The sequence below is a fragment of the Festucalex cinctus genome, chromosome 3 (genome assembly GCF_051991245.1).
Source record: "Festucalex cinctus isolate MCC-2025b chromosome 3, RoL_Fcin_1.0, whole genome shotgun sequence".
NCBI classification, from domain to species: domain Eukaryota; kingdom Metazoa; phylum Chordata; class Actinopteri; order Syngnathiformes; family Syngnathidae; genus Festucalex; species Festucalex cinctus.
Window position 1 is genome coordinate 17688379 of NC_135413.1, and position 15366 is coordinate 17703744.

At 38.0% G+C, this 15366-nt stretch overlaps 3 protein-coding genes across 3 annotated transcripts; 2 read left to right on the forward strand and 1 right to left on the reverse strand.

The window, feature by feature from the left end:
* Positions 1 to 9315: 9315 nt before the first annotated feature.
* pyurf (PIGY upstream open reading frame) lies at positions 9316 to 9929 on the forward strand. The gene is made up of 2 exons (XM_077516273.1): positions 9316 to 9584; positions 9783 to 9929. Exons 1-2 carry the CDS (start codon positions 9382 to 9384, stop codon positions 9916 to 9918), a joined length of 339 nt encoding a protein of 112 aa, XP_077372399.1. The 5' UTR covers positions 9316 to 9381; the 3' UTR covers positions 9919 to 9929.
* A 125-nt stretch (positions 9930 to 10054) lies between these two features.
* On the forward strand, positions 10055 to 10305 carry LOC144015868 (phosphatidylinositol N-acetylglucosaminyltransferase subunit Y-like). Its single transcript, XM_077516275.1, has one exon. The coding sequence runs from the start codon at positions 10055 to 10057 to the stop codon at positions 10265 to 10267; it is 213 nt and encodes a 70-aa protein (XP_077372401.1). The 3' UTR covers positions 10268 to 10305.
* A 3-nt stretch (positions 10306 to 10308) lies between these two features.
* LOC144015866 (uncharacterized) lies at positions 10309 to 15235 on the reverse strand. Its single transcript, XM_077516272.1, has 3 exons — positions 15170 to 15235; positions 13072 to 14458; positions 10309 to 10725 (listed from the first exon to the last, which is right to left on the reverse strand). The coding sequence occupies exons 2-3, from the start codon at positions 14452 to 14454 to the stop codon at positions 10579 to 10581; spliced, it is 1530 nt and encodes a 509-aa protein (XP_077372398.1). The 5' UTR covers positions 14455 to 14458; positions 15170 to 15235; the 3' UTR covers positions 10309 to 10578.
* Positions 15236 to 15366: the final 131 nt, after the last annotated feature.

Here is a 15366-nt window from a genome sequence, read left to right on the forward strand (position 1 = left end):
CAATGACGACTATAGACGTAAAAAATCCAAGCAAACAGCCAGTGCACATTTTGACAAGAAATTTGAATTTAGTTTTAGTTATTCATTGTTTTCATTCATAGTTATTAATCCCCATTGTTATTAATAAAAACAATGACAACAATTTAATTGCTAAGTGCTACCATCGTGCATAGTGATTGGTCTTGGTCTTACTGAGACCACAAACTGAGTCTCGACCTCCAGAAGTCAATTTAGTCGACTAAAATTGCTCCTTATTTTTGTCGACTAAAGTTGGATTAAAACTCAAATACAATCAGGTGACTAAGGCTTTAATTATATTTAGTCAGAAGACTATAACTAAAACTAAATTGAAATTTCTTTTTTTTTAATTAAAATGTTAATTTCATTTAATTTAATTTTATTTTATTTTTTTCAAAATTAACACTGGCTGTTTGCTTGGATTTTTGACGTCTATAGTTGTCATTGGCAGTGAATGAGTTAAGTGTGCAAGAGGGAGGGGGTTGTTTTGTTCAACTCGTGCTTAATTTATATTGACTTGTATGGTCGATAATTACAAGCTGGGCCATTTTGCTTGAGTGTTTGTGTCTTTGTTAAGTGTTAAATTACACAAGGTCTTACTGAGACTTGAACTCAGATTGCTGGATTCATGAAACCCTGGTAGGTACTGTAGGAAGGACATGCGGTTTCCTAGGTGTGCACAAGTTAAACAGATAAGGAATAGTTATAGTGCTTTGTTGGACTACACAAGGTAATTCTGGTCCAACCAATAGCTGAACTGTTGCTGGATTCAGAGACCAGAGTGCGAACCATTAAACTATGAGACCCCAGTAGGTGAGGGCATGGTTTCATAGGGCTACACACAAGGTACTGAAATTGAAAATCTGCAGCTAGCAAGTGCAGCTAGCAAGTGCAACATGCACAAACACATGGGACAGTCAGACAGGAGGCGGATTCACGGTAAAAAGTAAAAAAAAAAAAAGAAGAAGAAGGAAGGAAATTATAGTTTTAACATAACAATCCAACACCTATAACGTTCCAACAATAATGTTAATCCGGTTGTGAACTAATGCTAGCTAATTTACTAGCTCATAGCATGGAGCTATAGTAGCCACTTATTGACATACTGTAATTGTGTGTGAAGTTGTTTTCATCAAAAAGATTAGAGATAAATTTATGTGAAATAGTTCTAGATTCGAAATGTTCAACATAATCTGCTAACATAAAAAAACAGGGGTTACATTATTGTCATTACTAAAACTAGACTAAAACATTGACAGTTTTTGTTAACTAAAACTACACAAATCTAGTTATGTTTCTTGGACTAAAATAAAGACTATATTGCTACATTTATAGTGTACTAAAATTGACTAAATAAAAACAGGATAAGGTGCTATGATAAAAAGTAACAAGTGTGATTGAAACTGGACTAATACTCAGATTAGATTTAAAAATGGTGGATATTAACACTAGACAATTAGGTCATGGAACCCCCAGCAAGTAGCGCTGGAGGGACATATAGTTTTTACTATCATTTTGTTTGGTGTATGGACGGTACTAATTTGTTCTAGATCAGTGACCAAACACCTGGATTGGCTGACAACCAGATCAGGGTGTACCGCGCCTACTGCCCAAAGTCGGCTGGGATATCTCCAGCTTCACCGCGACCCTTGTGATGAATAAGCAGTTAAGAAAATGGATGGATGGATGGATGGATGGATGGATGGAAGGAAGGAAGGAAGGAAGTGACCAAACACTTAAGGTCTCTAGTAGGGACATACAGTTTAATTGGCATTCACACAACGTACTAAATTTCCAGGTAAGTGACCAAATCTTTTAGTGCCAGCAAAACTTCATGTCAGATCACTCATCATTACACCACAGAACCCAGCCAGGTGCTGTATGAGCATCATACAGTTTCATACAAAGTACTGAAAACTCCTTTCCAGTAAAGTGACAAGCATTTGAAGTCCCACTGAGACTTGAACTTGAATCACCGGATTCAAAGTCCTGATTGGTTGTTTTTCCTTGCATGTGTTACCTTCCTAAAATTCCAATAGCTATAAGAGAGGGTTTGTTTGTTTTTTTTAGTAAATTTTGTAACCTATTTTTATTTATTTATTTATTTCCTCTGAATGTGAACTATTGTTTCTTGATGCTTATGTGTTGTCTTTCCTCGTGTAAAGCACATTGAGTTGCCTTGTGTATGAAATGTGCTATACAAATAAACTTGCCTTGCCTTGTTACATTTTTATGTTATATTAAAATCAGCATTTATTTGACAATTGTAAACCCCTCACTGCAGCCATTTAATAGGGATCAATATTTTTTGAAATACGTGGCCTGTCACTCAGGGTAAAAGTAATGCAAAGAAATATTTTTTCCACTGCCCTTTTCTCTGTTTTGCCATTAAAAGCTCAACAAGCATCAGTGACTCTCATCATAACATCAAAATTTTTATAAACCAATTAAATCCATTGAGTTGTAACCATGCCCAGCAATCACAAACTCACGCACATTTGAACCACAACAACAATCATGGAGGGCATCTGAGGATTAAACCTGGCAAACTCAACTCTGGGGCAAGCATAATTATGCTGCATGAATGTTAGTTACACTTCATTAACACTGTTGCCTGATGACCCTGGTGGACTAATTGAGGACGCGATTGGCTAAATCTATGCCTGTCCATCAGTCTGGCCAATCTGCAATATATTAGCTTTTCATTCTCATTAGTGGGCAAATAGATCAGTTGAAGCAAGAAAGGAGTGTTGGGAATAGAGTGGAAGGGAAGTGTGGGGGGGGGAGAAGGAACAAAATGAGGCGAACATGCACGATAGGAGGAATGATGATGGGAGAAATTACTGGTGAATGGTAGACAGAAAAAGCAGCAGGAAAAGGTCGTCCTGGGGGTCTTGATAATAAGATTAAGCAACAAATGCTTCAGCAGCAATTTTTTTTTTCAGCATGGAAATGGAACTCTCCCCACATGACCAAACTTAAGCTGTTTTTAATTGGATAAAAGCTAAACTCAGCAAGAAATCAACTAAAAGAGCAATGACATTGAAATCCCATCTGGCAGTGAATTGAGCTGACATTGAAAGATGATTCCTGGAGCCCTTATCCAGAAAATTCAAATTCATGCAATATAGAAGCATTTTGTACTGTAGCGCAAACAAAGTATAAGGCTGGACTTCAGAGCAAATGTAGTTTACATTAATCTCATTAAAACCCCAAAACGTGTAAAAATGTTTTTCATACTTTGTCCTTCACTCCCAAAAGCGTATTTATACTTTTTTATTTTTTTTTATTTTTATGCTAGAGCATACAGAAGGCTTTGATGCAGCTTCTGACATGAAGAGGTGGCTTAAAGCAATGGTAGTTATTCCAAAAAACAGCCAGTAGGTGGCAACAGAGTATAAGAGATCAGCAAGGCCCATGTTGCAACAAGCTGTTTTTGTCAGTGTTTTCACCAGGAATGTGAATATTGATGAAACTTAGCTATATTCTAATGCTAATTGCTGAAAAACTGAAACAGATAAAAAAATTTATATCTTTTTTTCCTGGTGAAAGAAGAGCCTCTAATCTTTCTTTTGGTAGGTTCCATGTTTTAATAGCAGTAGAACACAATATCCTGTGGGCCTTGCGAAATCAGTCAAAATCCAGTAAAACAGCCAGAGTAAAGGGAAAATGGCTGCGAGTGAATGAGTTAAGCTCTATAAACTGGGTTGTTATTAATAAGGGCTCATATTAAAAAGGTTTCCATGCAATATTGCCACAATAATACAAAAAGCAGTACGTTGCATAGTGCACAGTGACAAATTTCGGTGTCAGACTAAATCCCAATGTGCAATCCATGGTAATTGTTTTAGATATTTATTGAAAATATATTTTTAGCACTGTTGTTTAAAATGTGCCTTTAAATAATAAACAAGAGATTAAGTAGCACACAATTTGTGAGTGTAGTAAAATGATGGACTGGAATGTTACTCACTTCGTCTATGAAGTCATTTTGATGTCTCCCTATAACTGGATACTGTTATGACTGTTTTCAGGTGGATCATATGTAACTGTTTTTGGGTTGGGTCACGAGGTCATTGTGTTTTTATGACGTTCATGTCTATGCTGCTACGATGCAGTTGCTATCTTCTTGTAATTGTCACTCTTAATAGGTCATGCATTTCAAGTTCTAAATTTGTCACTTCGTTTTATCATATAGGCCTTTATTTGGTCATATAGAATTGTGCATTGCACTAGCGAGAGTTACTGAATAACACTTTTGTCAGCATGTTTCCTATCCCAACTTTTCCAGGTAAGCTTTCTCGAGGTATCAATGCAACATCAAGTTTCTTAGTCAAGTTTTCGCCATCAAGTGTTTGTTGTTACTTCATAATTTTTTATATAAAGTTTCCCAACTCTTGTGTCTTGTCAGTTAGAAAAGGGTACACAAACCGTTAATTGTATACTAATATAAAATTGTACAGTTTATCTGAAAAGTACTCACAGCTCCACATTTTGTTGTTGCAGCCTCATTCTAATTTTGAATAATGACATTGTGAAAAAAAAAAAAAAAAAAAAAGTGAGAATTTTGTTGTTGTTTCATTGTGTGGTTTTACGTAGAATTTTAGGGGGGGGGGGGGGGATTATTTGAATCCATTGAATAAGCCTGTAGCAAGTGTGGAAAAAGCGACGCACTGCGAATCCTTTGAAAGTGCACTGCATAGAAGGAGTGGGGGGGGGGGAGAAGACGTAGACGTTTCATGTTCTCTCAGGGCAGGCTCGCTGTCCCACACTTTGAAAATCCTTTGTGCGCCGCAATGATGACATTTATTGAAAGAATATGTTAATTTGTTAATGTTGCCAGTGGGTTCCATACATCGAACTCTAATTATACAATAATAGAAGTGTAGTGAGTGCAGTAAAACTTCAAGGTATTTTATTACAACATGCTTTTATAAAGCATATGTATTACTTCACACTGTATAAAAAAAAATAGGCTACAGTAATAAGTGATCATTGTTAAAATTGTACAACTTAGTACTAACAACATTCTGGAACTATTATATCAGTTACTAGCCTGCGATTTTCTGACTAGTACAGGGCGTAGCCCACTTGCCCAAAATCAGTTAGGATACACTCTAAAAAAAAAAATAGGTTAAATCTACAAAAAAAAAAAAAAGTTACATTTGACCAATCTAGCTGCTAGTTATGTGTCTGACAGATCCTTTGGTTAAAACAACCAAACCAATTGATTGGTTAATCTGTGGTAGAGGCTGAACCACTGATTGTCACACCCGCCTAAGTGGAGTGATTTGGTTTCAGCTCACCAGCAACCTAATGGATTCTCAGTGATACAGTGACAATGTATTTTAACTTTATTTATTTATTTATTTATTTATTTATTTATTTATTTATTTATTTTTAAAAGAGCTCAGAATTGTTCATTCGGTAGTCTTACCGATTCAACGTCTTATCATCATTGCTCTTTTTTTTTTCTTTTTTCTTTTTTTTTGTGTGCGTGCGTTAGCGTGCGTGCGTTTGCGTGCGTGCGTGCGCGTGCGTGCGTGCGTGCGCGTGCGTGTGCGTGCAAATACGTATAAATTTATACTCATTAATTCACCTAAAACCTTATAAATATCCCATTACCCTTCGCCTTAACCAGGTACTTCAGAATCTTGCCAGAGTCGTGAGGTTCAAATGGTCAGGAGACCAGAGAAAAGGTCAGAAAAAAGAAAGAGAAAAGAAAGATAAGTCAAAGTGAAATCCAGCACCGACCAAACACTTCCTGCCTTCCCCATGGTTACAAAATCAAAGTCTTACGCCAACCCCGGAAGCCTCTAAATTCCAACAAATTAGCGAGATCTCAAGAGACCAGAGGAAAAACTAAAGAGAGGAAGGAGGGAAGGATCGATGAGGCAGAGTGAGATCCATAGAAGCCAGTACATCCAATCCATCAAAGTGAAATCCAGCACCAACCAAACCCCTCCTGCGTGGTTACAAAACCAGAGTCTTATGCCAACCCCAGAAACCTCAAACTTCCAATAAATTGAGATCTCAAGTGACCAGAGGAAAAACTAAAGAGAGGAAGGAGGGAAGGATAGATAAAGCAAAGTGAGATCCACAGACACCAGCACCCACTGATTCAAGGGGCTGTGGGAGGGAGAGGCAAATTCTGTTTGAGTTTCAGTAGATGCTGGTGCGACGGATCTGGCATGCATAAGGGCCACCACCAAAGAAAGAAGCCGTCAACCGCGATATTTTAACTTTATGATGACCAAGATGCTCATATCATTCAATAATCTCGTGTGTCAGTTATACCGCATGGAAAGTAAATATTATTTAGTACCAAAAGCTGAATACAAAGAAATCGGATTATTTTGTGTTTTGATCATTTTGTTCTGTAAGAGAGTAACAATACTGAATGTTGTTTGACTTTGGTCATGCAAAATCACAATGGAAATTAGTATTACTTGCAGTCACTTTCATTGGACTAGTGGGTAGCATGTCTGCCTCAAGGTTCTCAGGTTCTGGGTTTGATTTTCAGCTCTGGCCTTCCAGTTACGTCTCTCCTTGCTTGCTTGTGTTTTAAGTGAACGCTCTATTATGTCCGTAGATGTGAATGTATGTTTGACTTCATTTGCCCTGCAATTGACTGGCAACTAATCCAGAATGTAGCCCATCGCCCAAAACAGCCGGGATATATTTATCTACTTCAGAATGTCACATCTTTTTGTTGTTGTTAGTTTGTTGTACTTTTTGTGACAGTCCCTGAAAAATAGATGAATTACAGTCCAAGGAGAGACGAGAACTAGTCACTGATTATGCCAGTAACTTGTAATCCAATATGTAACATATTACAACTAGTAACTAACTCAACACTGCTAGTTCATGTCACAAATAGACATTATTTTTTAGGTTCACTTTGACATTTGCTTTTTTTGGGAAATGCGAAATAAAAGAAGCATTGCATTCATTCATCTCTACTGGCCTATGAAAGCTCAAATCACATCCTGACTCATGAAGACGTCTCCTCAATACAAACTAGGCCAGCAAAGCAGGGAGAGAAAAACAGCCTGCAGTAGTCCGAAAAAGTCATCCTCGTGAACCGCTCCTAAGGGCCAGCTGTCAGTGGGCAAATATCTCGTGTCCACTTGAATGACTCTGAAAAGGTCACAGAGGTGCCAGACTGATGAAAGCTTTGTCAAATATCACTACTGTGAAGTGGACTCATAAAATCTGCCAACCCTGTAAGAACCCCTCCTGTCTGACTCAGTTTCTCCTGCTGCCAAGTCGGCGATGCCTTCGCTGCTGCTGCTTCTTCCGCTTGTAGAGAATGTCAAGAGATGCTGTGAACTATACCTTCCCTTTCTGTCTCCGAGGATCTCTGCTGTGACGAAAACCTACTGTCTTTGAAACGTGGGCAACATTGCTGGAGAGGTGCAGGAAATAACAGTATTTTTGCTGTTGGCAGAGAGATCCTGTCTGCCTGGAAGTTCTTTGAAGCCATTCTGGCAACTCTGCTGCATAGTCACAGATGCCTGTGAATGTGGGCTGTGCTGTCATTTATTCATGTGGTTATTTTTATTGATAGAAGCAAATGAAATCTACTTTGAACATGGTTTCATTTAAATGAAGGTTAGTGGTGGAGTTATTTGATAGTTGATTTACTTGGTCTTAAACCAGCGCTGGAAAATAGTTCATCAAAGTAAGCTCCACCCACTTGATGAGAATTGCTCTGCTGCAAAGACTTCTGGGATATGATATACTGTAATAATCTAATTAAATATTACATTATCGGTAAAAATATTTACAGTATCAGTCAGGATTTTTTTTTTTTTATGCGTTATTGGTGAAATTGTGACATTACTGGGTTTTATTACAAGTTTGATCAAGTTAAGTGTGATTTTGATGACATTTTCAGACATTATTATATTGAAAGAAAATTATGATTCACCCATTCACATTACATAAAAGGGCACTACAATCCATCCATTTTCTATAGCACATACCCTCATTTGGCTAGCCAGCCAATTGTAGACATTCCTCTAAACCTAAATAACAGCTAAAATTGCATTTTTAACCACAACGTAAACCTGAACACATTGTACTGTACTATACAGTAAGCTCATGTTCGATCCAAAATTAATAGAGGTGTAGTTATAAACTGGTAGTTTAGAATATTCAGGGACTTTATTAATTTTGTGGGCAACATAAAAATGCAACTCAAATATTAACAGCACTAAGAATGTACTGTACCCACACTGCAAAATTTAGTGGACCATATTTTCACTGACACATCAATAACAGCCTTCCATAAGCCACTCAGTCATCTGCGCTGTTTGTATACATCCTTCTTATGTGTCAGTGTAATTTCAGCCCAGCGCTCCGCACAGCTGATTGATACAGCTCATGAGTAAACAACCTGCACAAGAAAGTGTTCCTGGCTGCAGTATGCTATATCGCCTGTCATTTTGCTGCAGGTTAGATATATTATTGTTCTATACAGCTACAAGGAACAACAAGTTGCAGGTCTCCAACGCTCAAAGCAAATAACTTTATCTTTGGGGGGCTTTTCACCCGACACTTGGTGTTGTCCATTTTCAATGAAGAGAAGCTAAGCAATTACCTGCTAGCTGATATTACTCTGTTGTCTTTGGGGTAAAACAAAGAATCAAATCAAACAATAGATTGTTCAGTGTGTTCACGATGTGTGTTATCTATCTAAATACATAATTTATTCACAATATTTTACTTTAAATTGTGTGAAATTCTGCACTGAAAACAATAACTTTTGAAGTCTCTTGTCGATCAAGGGCAGAAAGGAAGAAAAGTGATTTATTCAAGAGTGTCTCCATCTAGCTTAGTTCCATCACTGATTACATTGTTGATGCGCATGACCTTGGGTTTTATCGTTGTTTACTGACGCGTTGGCCATTCGAATGATCTGCTGCATATGCTGGTGAATGTGTGACAGTAAAGCAATGTTATCAGCAAGTCGAGATCATCAATTTGAGGCCCATGGTGACAATACAAGCCAAGTTTGACTGATGAGACACAATGTGGACTGTGGAGATGTGGACAAGTACGTCACACTGCAGAACAATGCTGCCACCACACGGACAAGTATGGAAATGCTCTCAATGCAACCATTTATTAATCAAATGTATGCCAGTGTTCACGACTAAACGAAAGCAAAATATTAAAAAAAAAAAAAAATTGCAAAATAACGTAGTAATTAAAACAAAGACCGAAAATATGTTGTTATTTATGATCGCACGTAACCTTGAGACGCTAAGACCCAACCGGAGGGGACATTTATTTCAGTTGCACTCAAATGTTCTTCCGGAAATAATTACGAGATAAACTTTTCGCTGTGTTGTGGTCATGCTGCGGAATGTTGTGTGCAGATTTTTGACTGAACCGTTTTTTGTTCAACGCAACAGAAGACACACGCCTTCACTTCAGGCAGCTTCATCTGCTTTTAAGTCGGTGAGGAGCTTCACGGATGTGAAGGACGGAACGCAGCAGGCGTTTGACACCTCCCTGCTGGAGTTCTTAGTATGTCCACTGTCAAAGAAGCCACTCAGGTAAAATAGCTTACACTTTGTTGTATTGTATTTGCTACTTTTATTATCCGGTAATGCCTCGTAATGTAATTTTATAATAAGTAAGCTTTATGTAGCTGAAATGGTCAGTTTGGACGATAATAAAGGGAGCCCTAATTCAATTCCCAACACACAAAAGCAGTTTTCCCGAGGGTCACGTGACTGTATTCTACCTTCCAGGTTTGAAGCCACGACAAATGAGCTGATCAACGACGAGCTCGGCATCGCATACCCCATCATCGACGGAATCCCTAACATGATCCCTCAGGAAGCCAGACTCTTACAGAAAGATTCAAACCCACCTGCACAAGGATAGAACTCTCCATCTTGCATCTTCAGCTTCAACTTTTGGCACTCCTGATCATATACTATATTCATTAAAGTGGTGTGAGAAGAGCTGCTAATTTAATTTCACTAATATTTATTTGAAGTGGCTGACCCACCCTGCAAGCATGTTTTCCTTGTCGATGATGGTGGGTCTGGTCCCCATCGTGTCGCTCATTGGCTTGTTCTACTCTGCCGCAGTGGATGAAAACTTTCCTCAGGGCTGCACGAGTAGCAACAATTTGTGTTTTTACAGTTTGCTGCTACCCGTCACCATCCCTGTCTATGTCTTCTTTCACCTGTGGAGCTGGATGGGAATCAAGCTCTTCAGGCACAATTGATGTTTGATGTCATGTTAAACAATAAAGAATGAACTAGTTCCTTTTGTTTTACCTTTTTAATTGTTTTAGATACTGAAGTCACTTTAGTTTTTGGTTTATTAGTTGAAGATTGTGAATTTGAAATAAAGTGGTCACATTCTCAATGTGCTAAACTGTACCAATAACATCACAATTTAACTTTCAACATTGAACTATTGAACTCTTTTTAGGTGTTGCTCATTTCCAGAAGTACAACTCAATATTTCATGTTTTCTAAGGGAAGGACTGTGAAGTGTGGCAGACGAATAACCCCCCCAAAAAAAAAAAAAACCTCAGCGTTTCTTCTTGCCTTTCAAGTCTTTGTCACTCACTCTACTCTGAGAAAGTTTCATCAGAGGTGACGCAGGTCTGGGTGATTGTCCATCTCCTTTGGTCTTGAAGAAGAATGACTCATTCAATCTCATCTGCACTGGCCTTACCTGTAAGCAAGCACGTTTTGGATTTCAATTTGTTCTAATTCCAGCTTGGGATAAATGCATTAATGTAATGTCAAGACACCTTTGGTACCACATGATCAGGCTATTTAAGAAGGGTGGGGGGGAAATGAGCCTGCATCAAGAACTGCACTTTATCATAGTGAGAAGTGTTTTGTATTTTGGTTACCTCATTCGGCTGTTTGCGGGAGTCAAAATAGCAACAGCCGTCAATGTGATGAAGTCTTAGTTCTACACCTATGCAATCCCACAATAATGAACATGATAAATGAAACTAACACAATGAAAATTATTGTGTAGTCGCCAGTTGAGAAATATCCAAGCATTTAATTTCTATACCACTTATTCTGTTCGGGGTTGCAGGGAGCTTGAGCCATTCTGAGCTGACATTAAGTGGAAGCTGGATATATGATTGACTTATATTATTTTATTTTTTATTAATGCTTCATTTTAGTTTGGTCTTTTTTGGTTTAGTATCAGTTTCAGTTTTTTTATATGGAGTATTTGTCGACTGCAAGATTTAAAAAAAAAAGTTACTCAGTATTGTGTAATAAAGTAAACTACAATTTGAAAACTCCTATCCGACTCTTCTTCTAAATGCATTCAGAATAAACCCTGAAAATTCATTTATGAAATTAATTGACAAAGACAAAAACAAGACATTTTCACTATATTTACAGGACTGTCTCAGAAAATTAGAAGATTGTGATAAAGTCCTTTATTTTCTGGAATGCAATTTAAAAAAACTAAAATGTCGTACATTCTGGATTCATTAAAAATCAACTGAAATATTGCAAGCCTTTTATTATTTTAATATTGTTGATTATGGCTTAAAGCTTAAACAAAACTCAAATATCCTATCTCAAAATATTAGAATATCATGAAAAAGTATACTAGTAGGCTATTCAACTAATCACTTGAATCGTCCAATTAACACGAAACACCTGCAAGTGTTTCCAAGTGAATTGAGAATGTATGACATTTTTGTTTTTTAATTGCATTACAAAAAATAAAGGACTTTATCACAATCTTCTAATTTTCTGAGACAGTCCTGTATAGCTTTAATTAGTTTTAAACATAAAATGTAGTTCAGTTACTTGTGCTTTTAAAAACCATTCTAGTGTTTATTTCATTTACAGAACGTTTTTAAAAAATATAATTTCACAAAAAAGTTTTTAAATTTTAGCTTGAGTTGTTTCAGTAGTTTAACTACTAATAACATTGTCACGGGCTCCATGTAGAGACAACTGCTCACATTGATTGAGTGGGATCTCAAACCACGCTGCAATCAATCTATTTTATGGAAATATACTGTACTAAAAATCACATTTAAAATAATCCCCAAAGGCCCATGTATTAAATTAATTACCAAAGACTAAAACAAAGGATATGTTTGCTATAATTCTAGTTAATTTTGTAAACATAAAATGTAGTTTCAGTTAGTTTTCGTTTTTTTAAAAAACATTTTCGTTTTTATTTTATTTCGGTAACAATATTGTTTTTTTGAATTTTAGTTTTAGTTTTTTCATTAGTTTTATCCATCCATTCATTTTCTTGACCGCTTATTCCTCACAAGGGTCACGGGGGTTGCTGGAGCCTATCTCAGCTGGCTCTGGGGAGTAGGCGGGGGACACCCTGGACTGGTTGCCAGCCAATCGCAGGTCATTAGTTTTAGTTAACTAAAATAACCTTTAATGGCACCTGTTTTCCGATACCCTGCCTTCTTACTTTGACCATCTCCAAATATTTTTGTTTTGTTTATTTTATTTGAACTGAGTCAAATGCCATTTTTAGCATATGTCGCGGGCCACTGAAAAATGGAAGGCGGGCCGCAAATGGCCCCTGGGCCGTAGTTTGGACACCACTGGTGTAGCCCATTGCCCAAAGCAGCTGGGATATATTTATCTACTTTAGAATGTCACATCTTTTTGTCGTCATTAGTTTGTTGGAGTTTTTGTGACAGTAACTGAAAAGTAACGCAAGATTAATTCAAGTTCAAGGAAAGACGAGAACTAGTCACTGATTATGCCAGTACAATATGTAATGGATTACAAGTAACTAGATCTATTTTATGGAAGTGTACACTATGTGATATAGTGTGTGTGTTTTTCTCATCAATGTAAAGCTGAAAAATAGCTTGCTTAAAACCTCCCAATTATCACAAAAGAACTGACAAGTACAATTTCTATAAGAAGACAGCATGAATTTAAGGCATTGTCGTTCTTTTTTTTTCGTGGGGCGTAAATATGTGTGTTCTAAGACTAGAAAATGTCTAAATGTAAGAACATAACACTGAATTTCGGGGATGATGATTATGTATGTTGTTCTCACCTGGTACAGGTCAACAGTTTTGCTCTGGCCATTGCAGTCGCTGGAGGCGGTCGTGTCGCCAGACTTGCTCTGCGACTCAGTCAGAGGACTCGCTCCTTTCCTCTTATCACTACCACCAACAACTTTCTTGTCCTCCAGCTCTTTCATGGCGGAACAACAGAATGGTGATGCTCTGATCGCTCTGTGTGACGTCTCGTCCTCTTTGACTTCACTTGACGTGTCCTTCCTGGCCCTTTGTGGCAAGCTCAGATCCAAAGGCTTCAGGACGTCAGAACACGCAGCCAGTCTTCTCTTTGTGGAGAAAGCCAAGTAGGAGGAGAGCTCAGCAGTGAAGAAGTTTTCTGTCTGGGTGGAGGTGCATGTCGTGGGTTTGGCTGGTATGTGGAGAGAGCATGAATAAGTCTGCTGGATTTGCTTGTGATGATGCTGCTTTGACTTCGCAACCTTTGGCAACTTATCTGCATCGGCGTCGTCGTAAAGCTTCATCACATTAGGTCTTGCATAAAAAGAGCATGAGGGCTCTTCCTCCCTGGTTGGGCTTGCACCTTCCGTTTGGACGGAATATTTCTTCTTGCGGCTGTGCAATCTGTCCTTTTGTGTGCTCCTGGTCTTCGCTGTCTTCTGATGCTTCTTTTTTCTGGGATGCTGACACGAATCCTTGTTGTGGTATTTTACGTGGCCCAAATAGTGTAATATCTCTGTTTGTTGCGAAGCTGTAGAAGTAGCTTTGTAACTGGATTCTTCGCTTGATTCTGAGGGGGATGGTCTGAATGTATTTTGGGTGATAAACAAGTCCTGGCTGTTGCTTTCATCCCACTGGATGTCGTTATCTTGTGGTTGAGACTGATGCTGCACTATTGCGCTGGCCGGTGAAGTCCATTCACAATCTGTTCTTGAAGCTTTCATCAATTCTGTACAATCTTTTGGGAAGTTGGGAGGTGCAGAAACAAAATTGGGATGCTTAGCACAAGCGCAGTCATGTGGCAAATCAAACACAACTTTCTTTTTTCGTTGGCCCTTTTTTTTCTTGGAATCCTGTATTGTGCAATCTGACTTCTGTTCGCTATTGTTGCCGCTGATTCTCATATTTGACATGTCATAGTCAGGTTTAGATTCCACCGTCACTGTAGCATCGCTGCTGCCAAATAAACTGTTTAAATCCAGTACCTTCTTCTTTTTCTTCTTCTTTTTCTTGCCTTTCTTTGATTGCATCACATCTTTGAATGTGGATATTTTCTTTTTCTTGGGGATGATGTCGTCTGTGTTTAAGGTTATGTTGTTTTTTCTTTTTGACTCATTTTTGCTCTTATTTGATTTAGCTTCCCCTTTATTTCCCCCAGGTGAAATCAGGGACTCCCAAAATAAGTCAATATCATCCGACATGGGTCTGTAAAACAGAGGCAAACGTCAGAGTGATTAAAATAATACTGTACTACTACCAGTTTGTTGGAAGCTAAAGGCCTGCAGATTGTTATGTTATGCTGGACCATTTTTGTTTTATTTAAACAGAATGAGGAATAGTATATTCGGGATTTGACCCACATGAGTCCAGTCCTTCTACAAGATGGGTGATACTGTCTTAAACTTGAGTTGAGTTTGGACTTATGTTGTCTTCCTTTACTTGCTTTTGTAAACTGGTATCTTTCAGTGCACCAGTAAAACTAATTATTTCATGAGCATCTCCGTGTAACATACTGTTCTTGTGTACAGTGTTTAACGCTAGTGGGGGAGTCACTGATTTTATTTCGCTTTACAGTACAATTGGATTGTTTCCATGAAAGCCCAACAGCGAGTTAGACCGTGGGGGCTAGAATTGATGAGTCCAACAAGTGCACGGAATAAGTAACGAACTTAATTTATACGAGTGAGTCTTTCTAAGCATGTTTAACCTCGTAAAAAGAGAGAGAGAGAGAGAAGTTGACGACAGGTCAAGTGCACGAAATAAATGAACCGCCTCGGGCAACAAAAATGGCCAAATGAATCCCCACAATTTTACACCTTTTCGATGGGTTCATTTTTCTATACTGTAAATCACTCATTTTACAAGCATTCAATGCCCACGTTGTAACGCTAAATTGTGTCAAAATAAAAAGTGTACCTGAATATTTCGCAGAAAGTTTAGCTTAAATTCGAGCAGTGTCGGTTGGCCCTTTTGATGTGTTGTATTTTTGATTGTGTTGCATTCAAGTACGTGACGTAATTTACAAATGTACCCCCCACTGGCTTCGTCCAATTTTCAAGGGCCGATTAATTAATAAAATGCAGGTTCCATGCGAGTGTTGTTTAAAAGACGTG

Coding starts and splice junctions, on each gene's coding strand:
- pyurf (XM_077516273.1), top strand. CDS start 9,382: ATGCTGCGGAATGTTGTGTGCAGATTTTTGACTGAACCGTTTTTTGTT. Junction 9,585..9,782: donor CTGTCAAAGAAGCCACTCAG/GTAAAATAGCTT, acceptor TCTACCTTCCAG/GTTTGAAGCCACGACAAATG.
- LOC144015866 (XM_077516272.1), bottom strand. CDS start 14,454: ATGTCGGATGATATTGACTTATTTTGGGAGTCCCTGATTTCACCTGGG. Junction 10,726..13,071: donor AAACTGTTGACCTGTACCAG/GTGAGAACAACA, acceptor GCTTGCTTACAG/GTAAGGCCAGTGCAGATGAG.
- LOC144015868 (XM_077516275.1), top strand. CDS start 10,055: ATGTTTTCCTTGTCGATGATGGTGGGTCTGGTCCCCATCGTGTCGCTC.